Raw genomic sequence first — 13,765 nt, 5'->3', positions numbered from 1 at the left:
ATAGTGATTTTAGTTTGATAAAGACTTCATACTGTTTAAAGAGCCATAGTACAGTACATGTAAGAGCTGTGCACAAAATCAATTATACATTACACCCCTGTTGTTTATAGTATTATGAATGAAATGTGTGTTATTTGAAAGAAAGCTAGGTGTCACTGACTTAGTTTAGCTCGCCCCCCTCCTTTTGGGAAATGCCCAAAACTGCCTCGGTGCCCACCACACCGCTTGCACATTACAGAACTCGACTGGGAGTTATTGCCACACCCTCCTTACCTTGCTCCAAGCCATTTCCACATGGTTGGGCCATGATGGAAAACCGCACAACTGTGTAGAAGGCTGTAACATTACAGTTTTCTTTTACTGAAATTAAAGGGTACAAACCTGTTTTAGCACAACAGTGTCCCTATGAACAAAGCAAGCTGTACATGGTTTGCAGTAGAGGAACTTAAATGGCCTCACAGATCTCTGAATTCAACCCCACAGAACACATTTGAAATAAGGCAGTTCCTCATTTTCCCCCAGCTGTACAGGACATCAGTGTCTGACCTCACAAGTGCTCTTGATATGAATACCTGAGTTAATGCAAAATCCTACAGACATGCTGTACAATCTAATGGAAAGACTGCACAGGTTTAGTGGCATGTTGGGAGTATGTGTCCACATAATTTTGACCATATTGTGCGTATCATTTTTAAGGTACATTTAAAAGGCGTACCACTACTCACTCATTGTCTAACCCGCTTTATTCTGTATACAGGGTCATGAGGGGGGCCTGGAGCATATCTCTCTTTTTTGCCACTATAACAGTAATGATCTGTGTGTTCTGACACATTTCTATTGGAACTAGCATTAACCTTTTCCTCAATTTCCTTCTGTTAATCCGGACTACACAGACCAGTCTTCTCTCCCCATATGCATCAGTGTGCCTTGGCTGCCCATAACCCTGTCCTCAGTTCAATGTTTTTTTTCTTTCTTGGATCACTTTTGGTATGTCCTGCCACTGCAGCCTGGGAACATCCCACAAGAGCTGCAGTTTTTGGAGTTGCTCTGATCCAATTGTCTAGCTATAACAATCTAGCCCTTCTTACAGTAGCTACATTTTTAATAACTTCTTGCAATGGTGGCTGCTATTGGGTGGGATATATTAGGCAGAAACTTTTTTCCTTAAGTTGATGTGTTGGAAGCAGAAAAAATGGGCAAGTATAAGGATTTGAGAGACTTTGAGAAAGGTCAAATTGTAATGTGTAGAGGACTGGGTCAGGACCTACTCAATATAAGACAGGTAACAATGTTATGGCTCTGTATACCCGCTCTCTCTCTCTCTCTCTCTCTCACACACACACACACACACACGTTCTCAGGACTAATGCGGCGTGGCAGCTGCAGCCTCTGTAAAAACAGGTACGGGCTCTATGACGTCATCAGGGCAGGTACTGCGCCGAGGTGTTCAATCAGGACCTCGGCGCGTGCACAAAGCTCGTGGAGGAGATTTTACCAAGCGGCTCGAGCTCACTAACCTGTAAGTTCACATTTTTTAAAAACAAAACAATAATAATAATCATAAACATTTTGTTCATGGTGGCCGGTAGACTGCAGTTAGTTAGTTAGTCGGTGTTATGTAGTGGAGTTGTAGCTGTTCGTGTAATTAGCCTAAAGTTAACTTCATGTCATTTCTGTTAGCTGTAGTTTGTTCTCAGGGTTAAACTCATTTTAAGGTCTGTTCTCGACAAGACTTTCCCTTTCCCGAGGTTGTCAGTTGACGTGTGTTTATATTAAGGCTTACTTTTACAATATCACCTGCGTAAAATATCGTTTTCAAATAAACCTTTATAGTGTTAAAGTTGTGACAAGCCGTGTTGAGTTCACAGACTTCAGACCCGGCTTATGACCGAGCTGTGTTGCCAGATTGGGGATTTTCCCTCAATACTGTTAGGGTGTTTTAATTTCTAAGACGGTAAGAGGAAAGGTGGGTGATAAATCACTTAAAGTATTTTTATTTCATTAGTCATATTAAGGAAATGGATGCTTGATTAAACCCTGATTCGATACGCGTTTATAAGACAAATCTGGCATCCCGAGGTCGACGTGTCCTCCTGCACTCTGTAAACAGTAGGTTTGTTTGGACAAAGCAGGAGAGCTGTCATGTACACTGACTGCCTTCATTACACACAGCACTGCATGTCCTGTTCAGTACCAGCATTAGAGTTTTAATGTAACAAACTGGCATCACCTTGTCTTGTCATCTTAAGCCATCAGGTCTCCCCTTAGACACATGCAGACGTTTACACTTTTGTTTTTTTCTATCAGGTCACATTTCCAGCAGGATGACAACGAAGAAAAAGCCTGAAGAATGCCGTATATGCGGAGGCAAACTGCAGGGCAACCAACGCCGTTGGCTTTTTGCAGCACAGAATAGGAAAGAGGCCCAGAATCAGACTCCAACACTTTTCAAAGAATCTGCTTATCTGTTGTCACCAACCATGTCTGCCCAGAGCAGTCCATGGGGTATGATAAGTAAAAACAAACACACACGCACGCGCACACACACAAATCCGGTTTGATTTGACTAGATTTAAAATGATCAAGCTTACAAGCCAGGCTCAAGGAATACACCAGTATTTCCTGACATACCAAGACAAATTATTTTTAACAAGTTTCAACAGAAAGTGCATCTAATTAAAACTCACTTAAATGTCAATTACTGGGACAGGAAATACATGTTTATGCCGTTTTATAGAACACATATAGGTATTATTGATTTAGTAATATTTTCTGTAAATCTGCATACCACATAGAGACAGAAAAACTTTAAAATAAAACTTTAAAAAATTTATTATCTTACCATTTTATTTCTTTTGTAGGCTATTTCACAGTCAGCAATTGTATTTCCATCTACCTACTGTAGAATAGTTTTTTTTTTTTTTTTAGAAGCCTAAATTACATTTTAACAATAAAGCAAATATATGCTGAAAGGCAGTGATGTAATAAATAATTGGCGTGGTTTATTTTTTATTTATTTTTGTCAAGTTTATTTTTGGTGAGATATGTTATGGAAAGAATCAGAAAAACCTCGGTTGTTAGTCAGTCAGCCACAGAATTATTATAAGGAAACATTGACAAAAGCGTGATAAGATGAATTCAGTACTGTATTTCTACAGTGCTAGATAGGTGTATTTTTGAATTTGCCTGCATCTAAGTTTTGTTTTACTTTATTGAGTTTAATCACTTCCCTTAGACATTTCATTCTTCGGTTTCAGATCAATGCAGTATTCTTTTTGTTTCTTATTACAAGGAAACATGCCTGTTAATTGGCTGTGTGTAATTCTAAATACACTAAATATGCAGTAGATAGCGTCAAGATTGAAAAGATATGGCCATTTCTTTATATTGTATAATACATTTAACATACTGTATATTCTTTCATTTTTTTATCTTTTATAGTCACCTGGGTAGTTTAAATTTGAAATATGTGATTTATAAGTTTGGAAAAGCAGTTTTTATATTCTTAATTACTAAAGCCTTGAATTTGTATTTCTTTCAGGTAGTACCTTATCACTTGGCTCCTCAAATTCACTGTACAAGTCTCATACTCTTCCCAATCCTAGTAAAGGAATGGACCTACTTGCTGTTCTGACACACATATTAGGGCAGTCTGTCACAAGGGGGACTGGGAAAGGGGAATTTGTTTGCGGCAAATGTGTGTCCTTGCTTGAGCGAGTGTTTAAATTTGACACTGTCATAGCCAGAGTTCGAGTTTTATCCAGAGAGAGGCTTCAGAAACTAACTCAAGAGAGAGATAGCTTAAGACGGTGGGTACGAAATATTTATAGGCAGCGGCACCCATCTGACTTGAAGAGCAAAGGAAGTTCCAGTGACGATGATGTTGACCTGGGAGAACGCGACTCAGGGAAAGCTTACCGAGAGATGCTGGGGGACAACATGGCTCTCGCTGCGTATGAATTTTGGGCTGAGAAGGCTGAGTCGTGTCCATATTTTAAGAGAACGGGTAAAAGATGCAGCAAATTGAAAAACTGTGAGTGTTGTGACTCCTTAAGAGTGTCCGATTCCGATTACGAATTTGTCTGTGGTGTTCCCCGCAACCTACCTGAGCAAATCTTTTCCCCGCTTGGCCTATCTGGGGACAAGTCTCAGAGCATGCCTCTCAATTGGTCCAAAGCTCTGACACACCGCTCCAGTCCTGCCTCCTTAGCTGGTTCCTGTCCTTCACTGAAAGCCCAATCTCGTACCGCTTCAGCACAGTCACTCGACTCTGTCGACGGTCATGATCCATTTGATTGGCCAGATGAGCATATAGTCATCTTGGACTCCATCCTCCTCAAGTTGAAAAGTATTGAGGGAAAGCCAGTCAAGTCTCCAGCAGGAAGTCGCATCCCAGTTTTAGCAAAAGGCAGTGTGGATGGATCAGATGGATCACCTGCAAACAGGGTCACACAGGTGCTGAATTTTGGACAGGGAGATGATTGGGAGGAGGAAGATGTGAATGGAGAGAGTGAGGACGTGCTGACTGAACTGAGGGATGAATATCTGCCGCTGCGTAGAGAGGTGAGGAAACTGGTTTTGGTATGCAGTCACACTGGTTTTACATTCTAACAGCTTTACTGCTAGTCCACAAGGAGAACTTGTTGTACAACCTCAGTTCCAAAAAGGTTGGACAGTATGGATGGTATTGGTAATAAAAACAGAAATGCGTTAACTGTCAAGTCCCATCACCCTGAATTGAATAAAAATAAATTTTATTTTTATAATTCATTTTAGTAATGAAATGGTCAAGTTTAGCTTGCGAGAGTTCCCCCATTCATCCATTATATATGGCTTCAGCTGCACCATACATTCTTAATTTAAGACAGGTCAGGACTGCAGGCAGGCCAGTCAATCCCCCCGTACTGTTTTTACGCAGCCATGCATGTGGAATATGAGCGGAATGTGGTTTGGCATTGTTCTGCTAGAAAATACAGTGAAGACTCTAAAAAAAGATGCTCTTTGGATGGCAGTATAGGTTGGTACAAAATTTTAACATCTTTTTGTCTATTAATGGAGCTCTCACAGGTATGCAATTTACCAATGCTACAGGCACCGGCACACTGCCAAGGTCATATGAGTGATGCTGGCTTTTGGATCTAATGATGATAACTTGCTCTCTGTCTCAGGGAACACAAGGGCTGTTGCTTCCAGGAAGTATTTAATTATTGTCTCATTGGACCATAAAACACATTTCCAGAGTGGAATCTCTAATGAGACAGAGATTTTTGGACATGCAGAGATTTTTTGATGCACGGCTTCCACAATTTCAGATAAAGTCTTCAGTTGCATCTGTAAATACAGCAAGGAATGGTGTTAATGGACAAAGTGTTTACCAGTGTTCCTGAGGCCACATCATGATATACACTCAATATAGACTCATGTCTTCTTTTTATTAACTATATACATACAGTAGTGATGTTTGAGAGATGGGAAATTAAGTGCATTCAGAAGTGGTTCAGTCCTACCCTGTGCGCATCGAGATTTGACTGTTTTCCTTGAATTTCTTGAATTTCTTGTGTACTCTTGAGTGTGCAGTGCTCCAAATCTTTCCCATATTCTTTTTGGAAATGTTATCCTGAAAGTACTGGATAACTCCTCATATACGATAATATAATTGGCTCACCTGTTTAACACCAGTTTCTCATCAACTTTCATTTCAATTTCTCCCATTGTTATTAGTCCTAAATTGGCCCTCATCAAATATTGTGTTGTAGCTCTTTCAATGTAGCACAAGGTAAAGTTTTTACAGATGACTGTGTTTTTGTTTTTATTGGCAATTTCTATATTATCCGACCATTTTTTTTTAAATGGTGGTTTGAGCAAGGATTCGTTAGATAACGATGTACAGTCAGAATGTGCAACTTGGATGCATTAAACATTTAGGCATTCGAAAAATTATTCCTCATTAGAGTCTATATCCTATGGTCTTGTGCATGTCAAATTATTTGTCAGGGAAAACATTTTGGCCTTCCCAGTTGTGTTGCTTCATAAATTACTGTTAATCATTGTCATAATATTGACATGTGTGGTACAGTGTATTCACCTGATTCAAAACAATGTAAATGTTTATTTTCAAAGTAATGTTGGCCAATCTGCCAGATGTTAAAAAAAAACAAGCATTGTTTGACAAATGTTGATTTAAGGAATATCTGAGTAACAAACTAAAGGGGATAGAATAAATACCATAAAGTGTGTCATGTTAGGCTGTCGTGAGTGATCAGAACAGCTTCAGTGCACAATGACAAGTCTCTGGAACTTTACTGAAGAGGGGAACTGCATTCTTTCAAGAAAATCTCTCATAGGTGTTCAGTTGTGTTAAGACGCGGTGACTAAAGGTCATACGTGTTCATACTCCTCGAAACATTCAGTAAGCCCTTAAGGGCGTGTGGGTATGTGTATGTGTCTGTGTGGGTGTGTGTGTGTGTTGTGGACATCCTGGAAGAGACCACTCCTATCAGGATACACATTTCATTATAGGATAATGGTGATCAGTGACACTAGCTCCTTAGGGGACAAGTTGATCCAAACCACGCCAGCAAAAAGAGATACGCATGAGGGAATTGTGCCAAAATCTGTTAAAATGCTTGTTAAAAACAGAATGCGTTTTGTTTGGGTACAAGGAGGTTGTGTTTGCAATGTGGTGTTTTGTTCATATGTTTATCGTCCTTTTTATTTTGTTTTATTGCAGTTCACTACAGCCAAAGTGGACCTTGTCAAGCAGTTACAAGAGCAGCTAGACCAAGCACAAGCTCGTATCAGGATGTTGGAGGCAGGGCTAGAGAACGGCGATCATTCAGTCCCCAGTAATACCCATCAGTCAAAGCAGTCACTACCAGAGGTAAGAATTACATAACAAATGAGGCCTAGTCCACATGCACATGGGTATTTTTGAGAACGTTTCCCCCTACTTCTTTTAAAATAAATAGATTGTAAAAACCATGCTGTTAAAGGATGGGAACCCATCAGGCAGTGTTGTCACCATAACTGCACAGCCATGGCGACTAATTAGAAGCCTGAGAAAAGTCCTTACAAGCCAAAAACCTGTTTTAGCTCTTCACACATCGACATTTTTTTTGTTTGCGTTTTTTTGCCAATTTCCATATTGCCCCAACTTTTTTAGAATGGAGGTTGTAGTTTTAACTTAAGCAGGGATTCATTAGATAACAATTAGTCAAAATGTGCAACTTTATCAAACAGTGAGGCGTTTGAAGAGCAACATTATTGGAGTCTATATCTTATGGTATATGGTATACTCTATATCCCATGGTAACTCTTGATTTTTAAATAACTTTTCTCTGGAAGGAGTTTTTCAAAATGTCTGATTTCTTTGTACTAAAACAAAGTTTGTGTAGGCCAGGGATTTTTATTTATTCCTTTTTTCATATTTGTGTACATGTGGACAAGGCCTTAGTCACTTTACTAATGTTCCCCAGGTATGTTAAGGCTCCTCCTGCAGTTTTAAAGCTAAAATTATAAACCACTGGTTTGCATGTTTATTAGATACAGTAGACATGTATCTGGAAGTTGCTACACAACATATAAGCAGAAAATTCGAATAAACTAGTATTTGTCTTAAGGTCAAGACAAATATCAAACAACATGAAAAGAAAAAGTAAGGTAATGTTATGGCTTAATAGTGAGCACTGCTGTGGTCAAAATGAAATTTTAAAAGAAATGTAGAAATATTTAACACATTGGCAGATAATCGGCCAAAAAGCACTAAAGTGACTAATAGACAACCACTAAAAATCTGTCATTGTGAAAGTACATAGTACCTGAAAGAAAATGAGTATGGAGATTTCAATACATTTATCATTCTTTTTATTATATTAAGCCAAGAATTCCTATTTATTTTATTTAAATATTAAACTGCAAATGATGCAACTGAAAATGCTGTCACTTTAGACATTTGTAATGTAGCTATTATTATACTTTTATTATTATTATAAGACTTGATGGGCTGCCAACTTACACATCAGCCTAATCTGGGTGTACTTCAGCTAGGTGTGCTTCTTCAACATGTGATCTATCAAATGGAACAGGTTTTATCTGTCCTGCAGCTTCGGTCTATCAAGCGTTGAACATCCTTGTGCCGCTGTTTTCATGGTGTATATAAACACTATTATCACTATAATCACTTGTATAATTAATTATGATGACATTGTTTGCAGAGTACTATAAAAAACACCTCTGTTTATCTATTTTTGTACAAATTTGGTTGCATAAGGCATGTATGTTTGTATTGAAGTACTGAGGGTGTGGTGTCAAATAAGGTATTGCACAAATGCAGGTACACACACACACACTTGTGTTTCTGGAATCTTCTTCAGCAGGAGGTGTTTTTGTGCAGAGCGTAGGTAGAGTTTATTAATCATTACTCAGCTATTCAGCTGTGAACCACGTATTTCCCCTAGTAATGTTTTTGAACGTGTGTATGCATGAGTGTATGTTAAAGTGTTGATGTGTAAAATTAAAGTTAAATTTTACAGCTACATGTGAAAAATACTGCTGAGTATGAAGGTGTACATGTAATTATTACTTGTCTTTCAGGAATGCCATCATATGACCATGTAATATTAGAAAATTTTCAAATACACTAAAGACTTGTGCTGTCCTTTTGTTATAAAATATGAGGACAGTAAAAGTATCGACATGATTCGGTGTGTCTCCTTGTCTCTTGCAGTATGCAGACAGCAGTTTGGAGGACGGGAGTGGACTGATCCGGAATCTTAGCCATTCATTAAAAAGCAGAGACCGAGTTATTCAGGTTAGCTCTCAAACTTGCAAGCGTAACGATTCATTTTTAAATGCACTAGTGTCAAGCCTCAGGTAACTGACTTGTGATTGATTCAGAGCTTTCCTCTTTTCAGGAATGTGTGACTTTGATCCGAAAGCTATGTGTGGACCTTGGCTTAGGGTTAGAGGAGGCTGATAAGCTCATCAGCAATGTAACTTTGACTCTGACTGATGCCCACTCGGAGCGGGAGGTAAGAGAGGTGACATTTACCACCATACATGTTCGAAGGCGGGCATATTTGGGCAGATCTGTTGACTGTTGGTTTAGTATATTTAAACATCCAAGATTTTAGGTCAAACATTTTTTCTTGTTTGTTTGTTTTTTTGTTTGCTTGTGTTTTTTTCAGGCATCATTATTTAAAGATACATTCTGCTTATATATATATATATATATATATATATATATATAATATATACAAGCACAAGCAAACAAATAATAAATAAAAAAATATCATATATATATATATATATATATATATATATATATATATATATATATATATATATATATATATTATATTTTGGCCCTTGCATATATGCGAAATGAGACACAAGATGCTGAATAAACACAATTTTAAATAAAAGGGGTTTTGTTTTGTTTTTAAATGTGCAATGCTTGTGCTACTAGGCAAGTTGAAAAAGTTATTAAAGATTAATTTTATGCATTGTCTGCAAAGGGCATAAAAATTAAGTCCTTGTCATCTTTCAAACTATAGTCCACTTTGAACTCTACTTTGATTATAAAGTATATACTGCTCTTCTTTACAGAATAAATTACTGTTTGATTGCATCTCTCTTTTTTTAAACTCCGTCAGCCCTGTTTCTGTTTTCCTTCAAATGTCAGCTAGTCAACAAAAATATATATTTTTTTTATTATTATTATTATTACTTTTTACACATTTATTTAAAGGAATTTGTCCTGTTATGCAAATTATTTTAACGAAGTAAATACGTCAATAAGGGTTCATTTAAAAGGCATCATTAAAATAATTATACATTGTACAGTACTGTTCAAATGTCTTGAGCCACCCCTCATCTCCTTTATATTTCACTTCCAGAGAGTCAGACTTTCTTGTATTTTCTTGTGCCTGACCAGTTCAGAAGAATTTTCAAAGGAACTAACTTAAGGCATGTACCAGAAGAGAAAGTGAGAAATAGGTAAAGACGATGCTGGATGATCAGGCCGGTGGTTAGTAAACTGGTGATGCTGAATGCTGAGTGGTTAATACAGACGAGAGGGAAAATGAGGTTGCTGCTGAGGTTGTTAAATCAACAAACGATTTTAGAATCGTCTCTTTAGACACTTTGTAGCCTGTTGTAGCAAAATATTTGTTCCAATTTATTTCATTTAATCTGCAGTATTTAATTTAATTTGAAGAACTGAAGGTGGCTCAGTACTTTTGCACAGGTCAGGTCTGTATATTGTAAAATTGTAAGGTAAAATGGATGCTAATTACCTCTTACTAACTGCATATAAGCATTAACACAAATAAAAACAAATCATAGTTTTAAAGCAGTTTTGTTTATACGTTTGCTTTGAAATTGAAATGAAGGCTATTTTCCCCAAAGATAATTCTGCACTTAAATCGCCCTTTTCTGTAAACACTTTTTAAAAAAGGTTTTGTTATATTTATGCATTGGATAATTATAACAGTCATTGGGTACAAAAAAAAGTCTCTTGCCTTTGTTTGTTCAACTGTTTTAGGAGGTCTTGGAAGCTGAGCTGATTGAACTGAAGGAGAGGGAAAGAAGCCTACAGAAAGAGCTGGAGGCTCTGCAGGAGTCAGGCAGGGGGCAGGAGAGAGATCTCCTCACTCTCAACAGCGTGCTGCAGAGTAACCAGGATATCATCAATGTAATGCAAACACAGGGCTTAGGTCAAACAAGCACACACAGAGTCTTAGTGTTCATGGTTGAATGGTGATGATTTCAACTTATTTTAAAAGGTCAGTCTGTCCCCTTTTGGTTTTAGCACTTGCGAATAGAATTGGCTGAGCAGACTCGATCACTGCAGGACATGCACAAGGAAAGGGAGTTGTGGAAACAGCGAGACTCCATCCTGGAAAAAATGTTGCAGGAAAAAGAAGCTCTCATCGCTCGGCTGCAGCAGGCTATAGAGAGTTCCCACAAAGATGTCCAGGTTGACAGTGAATTGATTTATCCCTTTTACTTTCTGTTTTACTTTTGTTTTGTGAAATGACCCTGAGATTGATTTATCATATTGTTCTTATGAACTACCAGTAGTTTAGGCCACAGCCAATGGAAATGCAACACCAGGTTGAATTGACTTAAATAATGATGTTGGTTCGCAGGCTTTGTCAGATTCTCTGATTGGTCGGGGATTGCCAGGAGGCGGAGCTGAGGTTGCTTTGGCCAATCAGGTGCGAGAGCAGGAGTCCCTGCTGTCAGTCTGCCTCAAAGATTGGGAAGAGCACACTGCTACCACAAGTCAGGAGGTCCCAAATCTCTGTACATCTTTAGAAAAATCTGAAGCTGTAATACAGGTACAGTGACATAGTGTAAACCTTAATACTTTTACAAATTACTGCTGGGCCAGGCTGACTTTATCGGAAAATAATTTTAAGCAATAGGCTGTCAGTGTTATAACTTGTTTTTTTTTTGTGTGTGTCCCAGCTGCCAAACTTGTAGCGCTTGGAATTAAGGCTCAGTGTTCAGTCACAATTTTTTATGGTTACTATTTTAAAAAGACACACTTTCCAGGAAATATTATGGAAAAAATTAATGGACCTAAATCGTATCTTTTTAATTTTTTTGCTAAAACCAGAGCAACATGCTAGTAGGGTTAGGTTCTTCCCTTTCACTATATAATTGAAATTTACTGGCTTGGAAAATAATTTAAATCTCTTCTGCTGTGCTCATAGCAAACAAAGTATTAATAGTGTGTGTGCCAAGTCGAACAGACATACACAGGTTTTGATGTAAGAATATATGTGGCAATATATACGGCTATACAGTAAATTGTTCCATCATGTAACTGCCTTAATATATAGTTCTGACATAAAGCATCTTTGTTGCCCCATTTGTGATGATTTGTGTGTTCTAATTTTAACTGACACTGTGCAATTACATAACATTTAATATTCTCTCTGAGTCAGTCATAAGCCTCAACATGTAGAGGGATTCATTACATGACTGTTCATGAATCATTTTTCATGTCCAGTACGTGAAAAGTATGAATTGATTCATAGCCAAATTCTTCAAATATTTTTCTAGTAAACAAATCAAAACTGGAAAGCTTGATTTTACCTTGCACAGCCCTTCTCTGAATGCATGTTTCCTCACACACCGATTTTCTAGCTAGTTCCGCCACCTAGTGGCAGTTTCTGAGACTTTACAGGCAATACTGATGACATGCTATTTGCCTGTAGTTACTGTATTTCTGTTTGTATCATGTACTACCATTCGCTGATCTTCCATCTAGTATTTGTTTGAATAATTTTTTTTTTGATTTCCCAACATCTTGACACATTTTCTAGGACCAAAAGCAAAGTCACAAAAAAGCCATTGCAGAACTAACAGAGCAGCTAAAAGACTCCCGCAAGCAGCTGAGGGAGTTGATGAAAGAGTCCAAGCTGGCAGAACATGCCTGGAAGACTGAAAGATCAAAGAGAGATTTGGAAGAAGGGCGACTAAGGGGAGGTTTGCAGAAAAGAGATAAACTCATCGAGGTATGTGCTTTTACATCTTTTCTCATTACACACTAATGCTGGCTTATTTGTGTCCAGTGTCATCTGTGATTACTGATATTTAATGTTTCTTCTTCAACATCTCCTTTTTTTTTTTAATAAAGCAAGTACTCTTGGATGCTGAGAAGCGAGATGGCATGCTGATAGAACTTCATCAGGACATCTTCAGTAAGGTTGAACCAAGGGTCGGCCTCAAACAGACACTATGATTGTGTGAGGTGTGTTTATGAGAACATGTGTGAAAGAGATGGCAGATGTACACTGCAATATTTCTGTATGAATGGTGAATATGTATACTGGGTTAAGTTGATTGTATACATGTAATAGCACTGCCACAGGTTGATAATGGCCCACTTTTGCCTCAGTTGTCATAATGCCTATCTTCATTATTGCTGTTATTATCACTCTTTTTAAGGCCTTGCCTTAGAAACTGCCACAGTTTTCGATGGAGTGCAATGATCTTTAAGCTACTTAAGCTTATTGTAACATATTTACTCTGTGCAGCCCAAGGCACATGTGATGGTTTTTAATTTATTTCTCAGCGATTCACAAGTTTCTGTAAGGAATAATTTATTCTTGATTTCATGCCAAAACCAAAGTATAACTGCTATTTTCTAAGATTTTGCTTTTATTTCTGGGACTAAGTGACTGTTCATCTTAATTTGTTTATGCTTTTAAACCTTTAATTTCTTCCAGGCTTTGTAGAGAGAGATTATATGAGATATTTATGGGTCAGTCTTTGCTTTTTTGCAATTGATGTTTTTATTCCTTCATTTACTAGTGCAATGGGATGTATTGTTTAAAGTTTTACTCTTTAAATATTTCTTTGTTTGTTTGTTTGTCTAATTGATTATTTATAGGGAGTACAAGCAAGTAACACTTGATAATCCCTTTTTTGTCTGCTGTCTCTGACATGTAGGCCGAAAGCCTGTAATCTAACATTTAATATTCGGTTGAGGTTATATTCATGTGCCAAGTGATTGTTCTTTGTTGAGAACGATAACAATAAACACTCTTCTCACACTGTTAATAAAATGGGTGTAGGATGTATTATTTAGAAAAAAAGCTAGTCCAAGGGTCAGAGATCATGTTGTTACTGCTCTTGTGTGACTGGCTGAAAGGTAATGTGATAACTGCTGATCAAGTTGCAGAATGACCTTGCTGCTATCTGACCTCACTCCCTGAAGGGTTTATGTGTAAAGTGTAACCATAACAAACTG

General features: G+C 37.7%; 2 protein-coding genes across 2 annotated transcripts; both read left to right on the top strand.

The window, feature by feature from the left end:
* Positions 1-1,192: 1,192 nt before the first annotated feature.
* On the top strand, positions 1,193-10,762 carry LOC128533299 (uncharacterized). The gene is made up of 8 exons (XM_053507539.1): positions 1,193-1,282; positions 1,426-1,519; positions 2,308-2,505; positions 3,542-4,563; positions 6,731-6,880; positions 8,726-8,809; positions 8,913-9,029; positions 10,544-10,762. The coding sequence occupies exons 1-8, from the start codon at positions 1,193-1,195 to the stop codon at positions 10,760-10,762; spliced, it is 1,974 nt and encodes a 657-aa protein (XP_053363514.1).
* Positions 10,453-13,580, top strand: LOC128533455 (uncharacterized). Its single transcript, XM_053507725.1, has 5 exons — positions 10,453-10,693; positions 10,811-10,978; positions 11,151-11,342; positions 12,336-12,527; positions 12,650-13,580. Exons 2-5 carry the CDS (start codon positions 10,856-10,858, stop codon positions 12,752-12,754), a joined length of 612 nt encoding a protein of 203 aa, XP_053363700.1. The 5' UTR covers positions 10,453-10,693; positions 10,811-10,855; the 3' UTR covers positions 12,755-13,580.
* Positions 13,581-13,765: the final 185 nt, after the last annotated feature.

Source organism: Clarias gariepinus, chromosome 11 (assembly GCF_024256425.1).
Source record: "Clarias gariepinus isolate MV-2021 ecotype Netherlands chromosome 11, CGAR_prim_01v2, whole genome shotgun sequence".
NCBI lineage: Eukaryota > Metazoa > Chordata > Actinopteri > Siluriformes > Clariidae > Clarias > Clarias gariepinus.
This window is presented reverse-complemented; position numbering and strand designations above follow the sequence as displayed.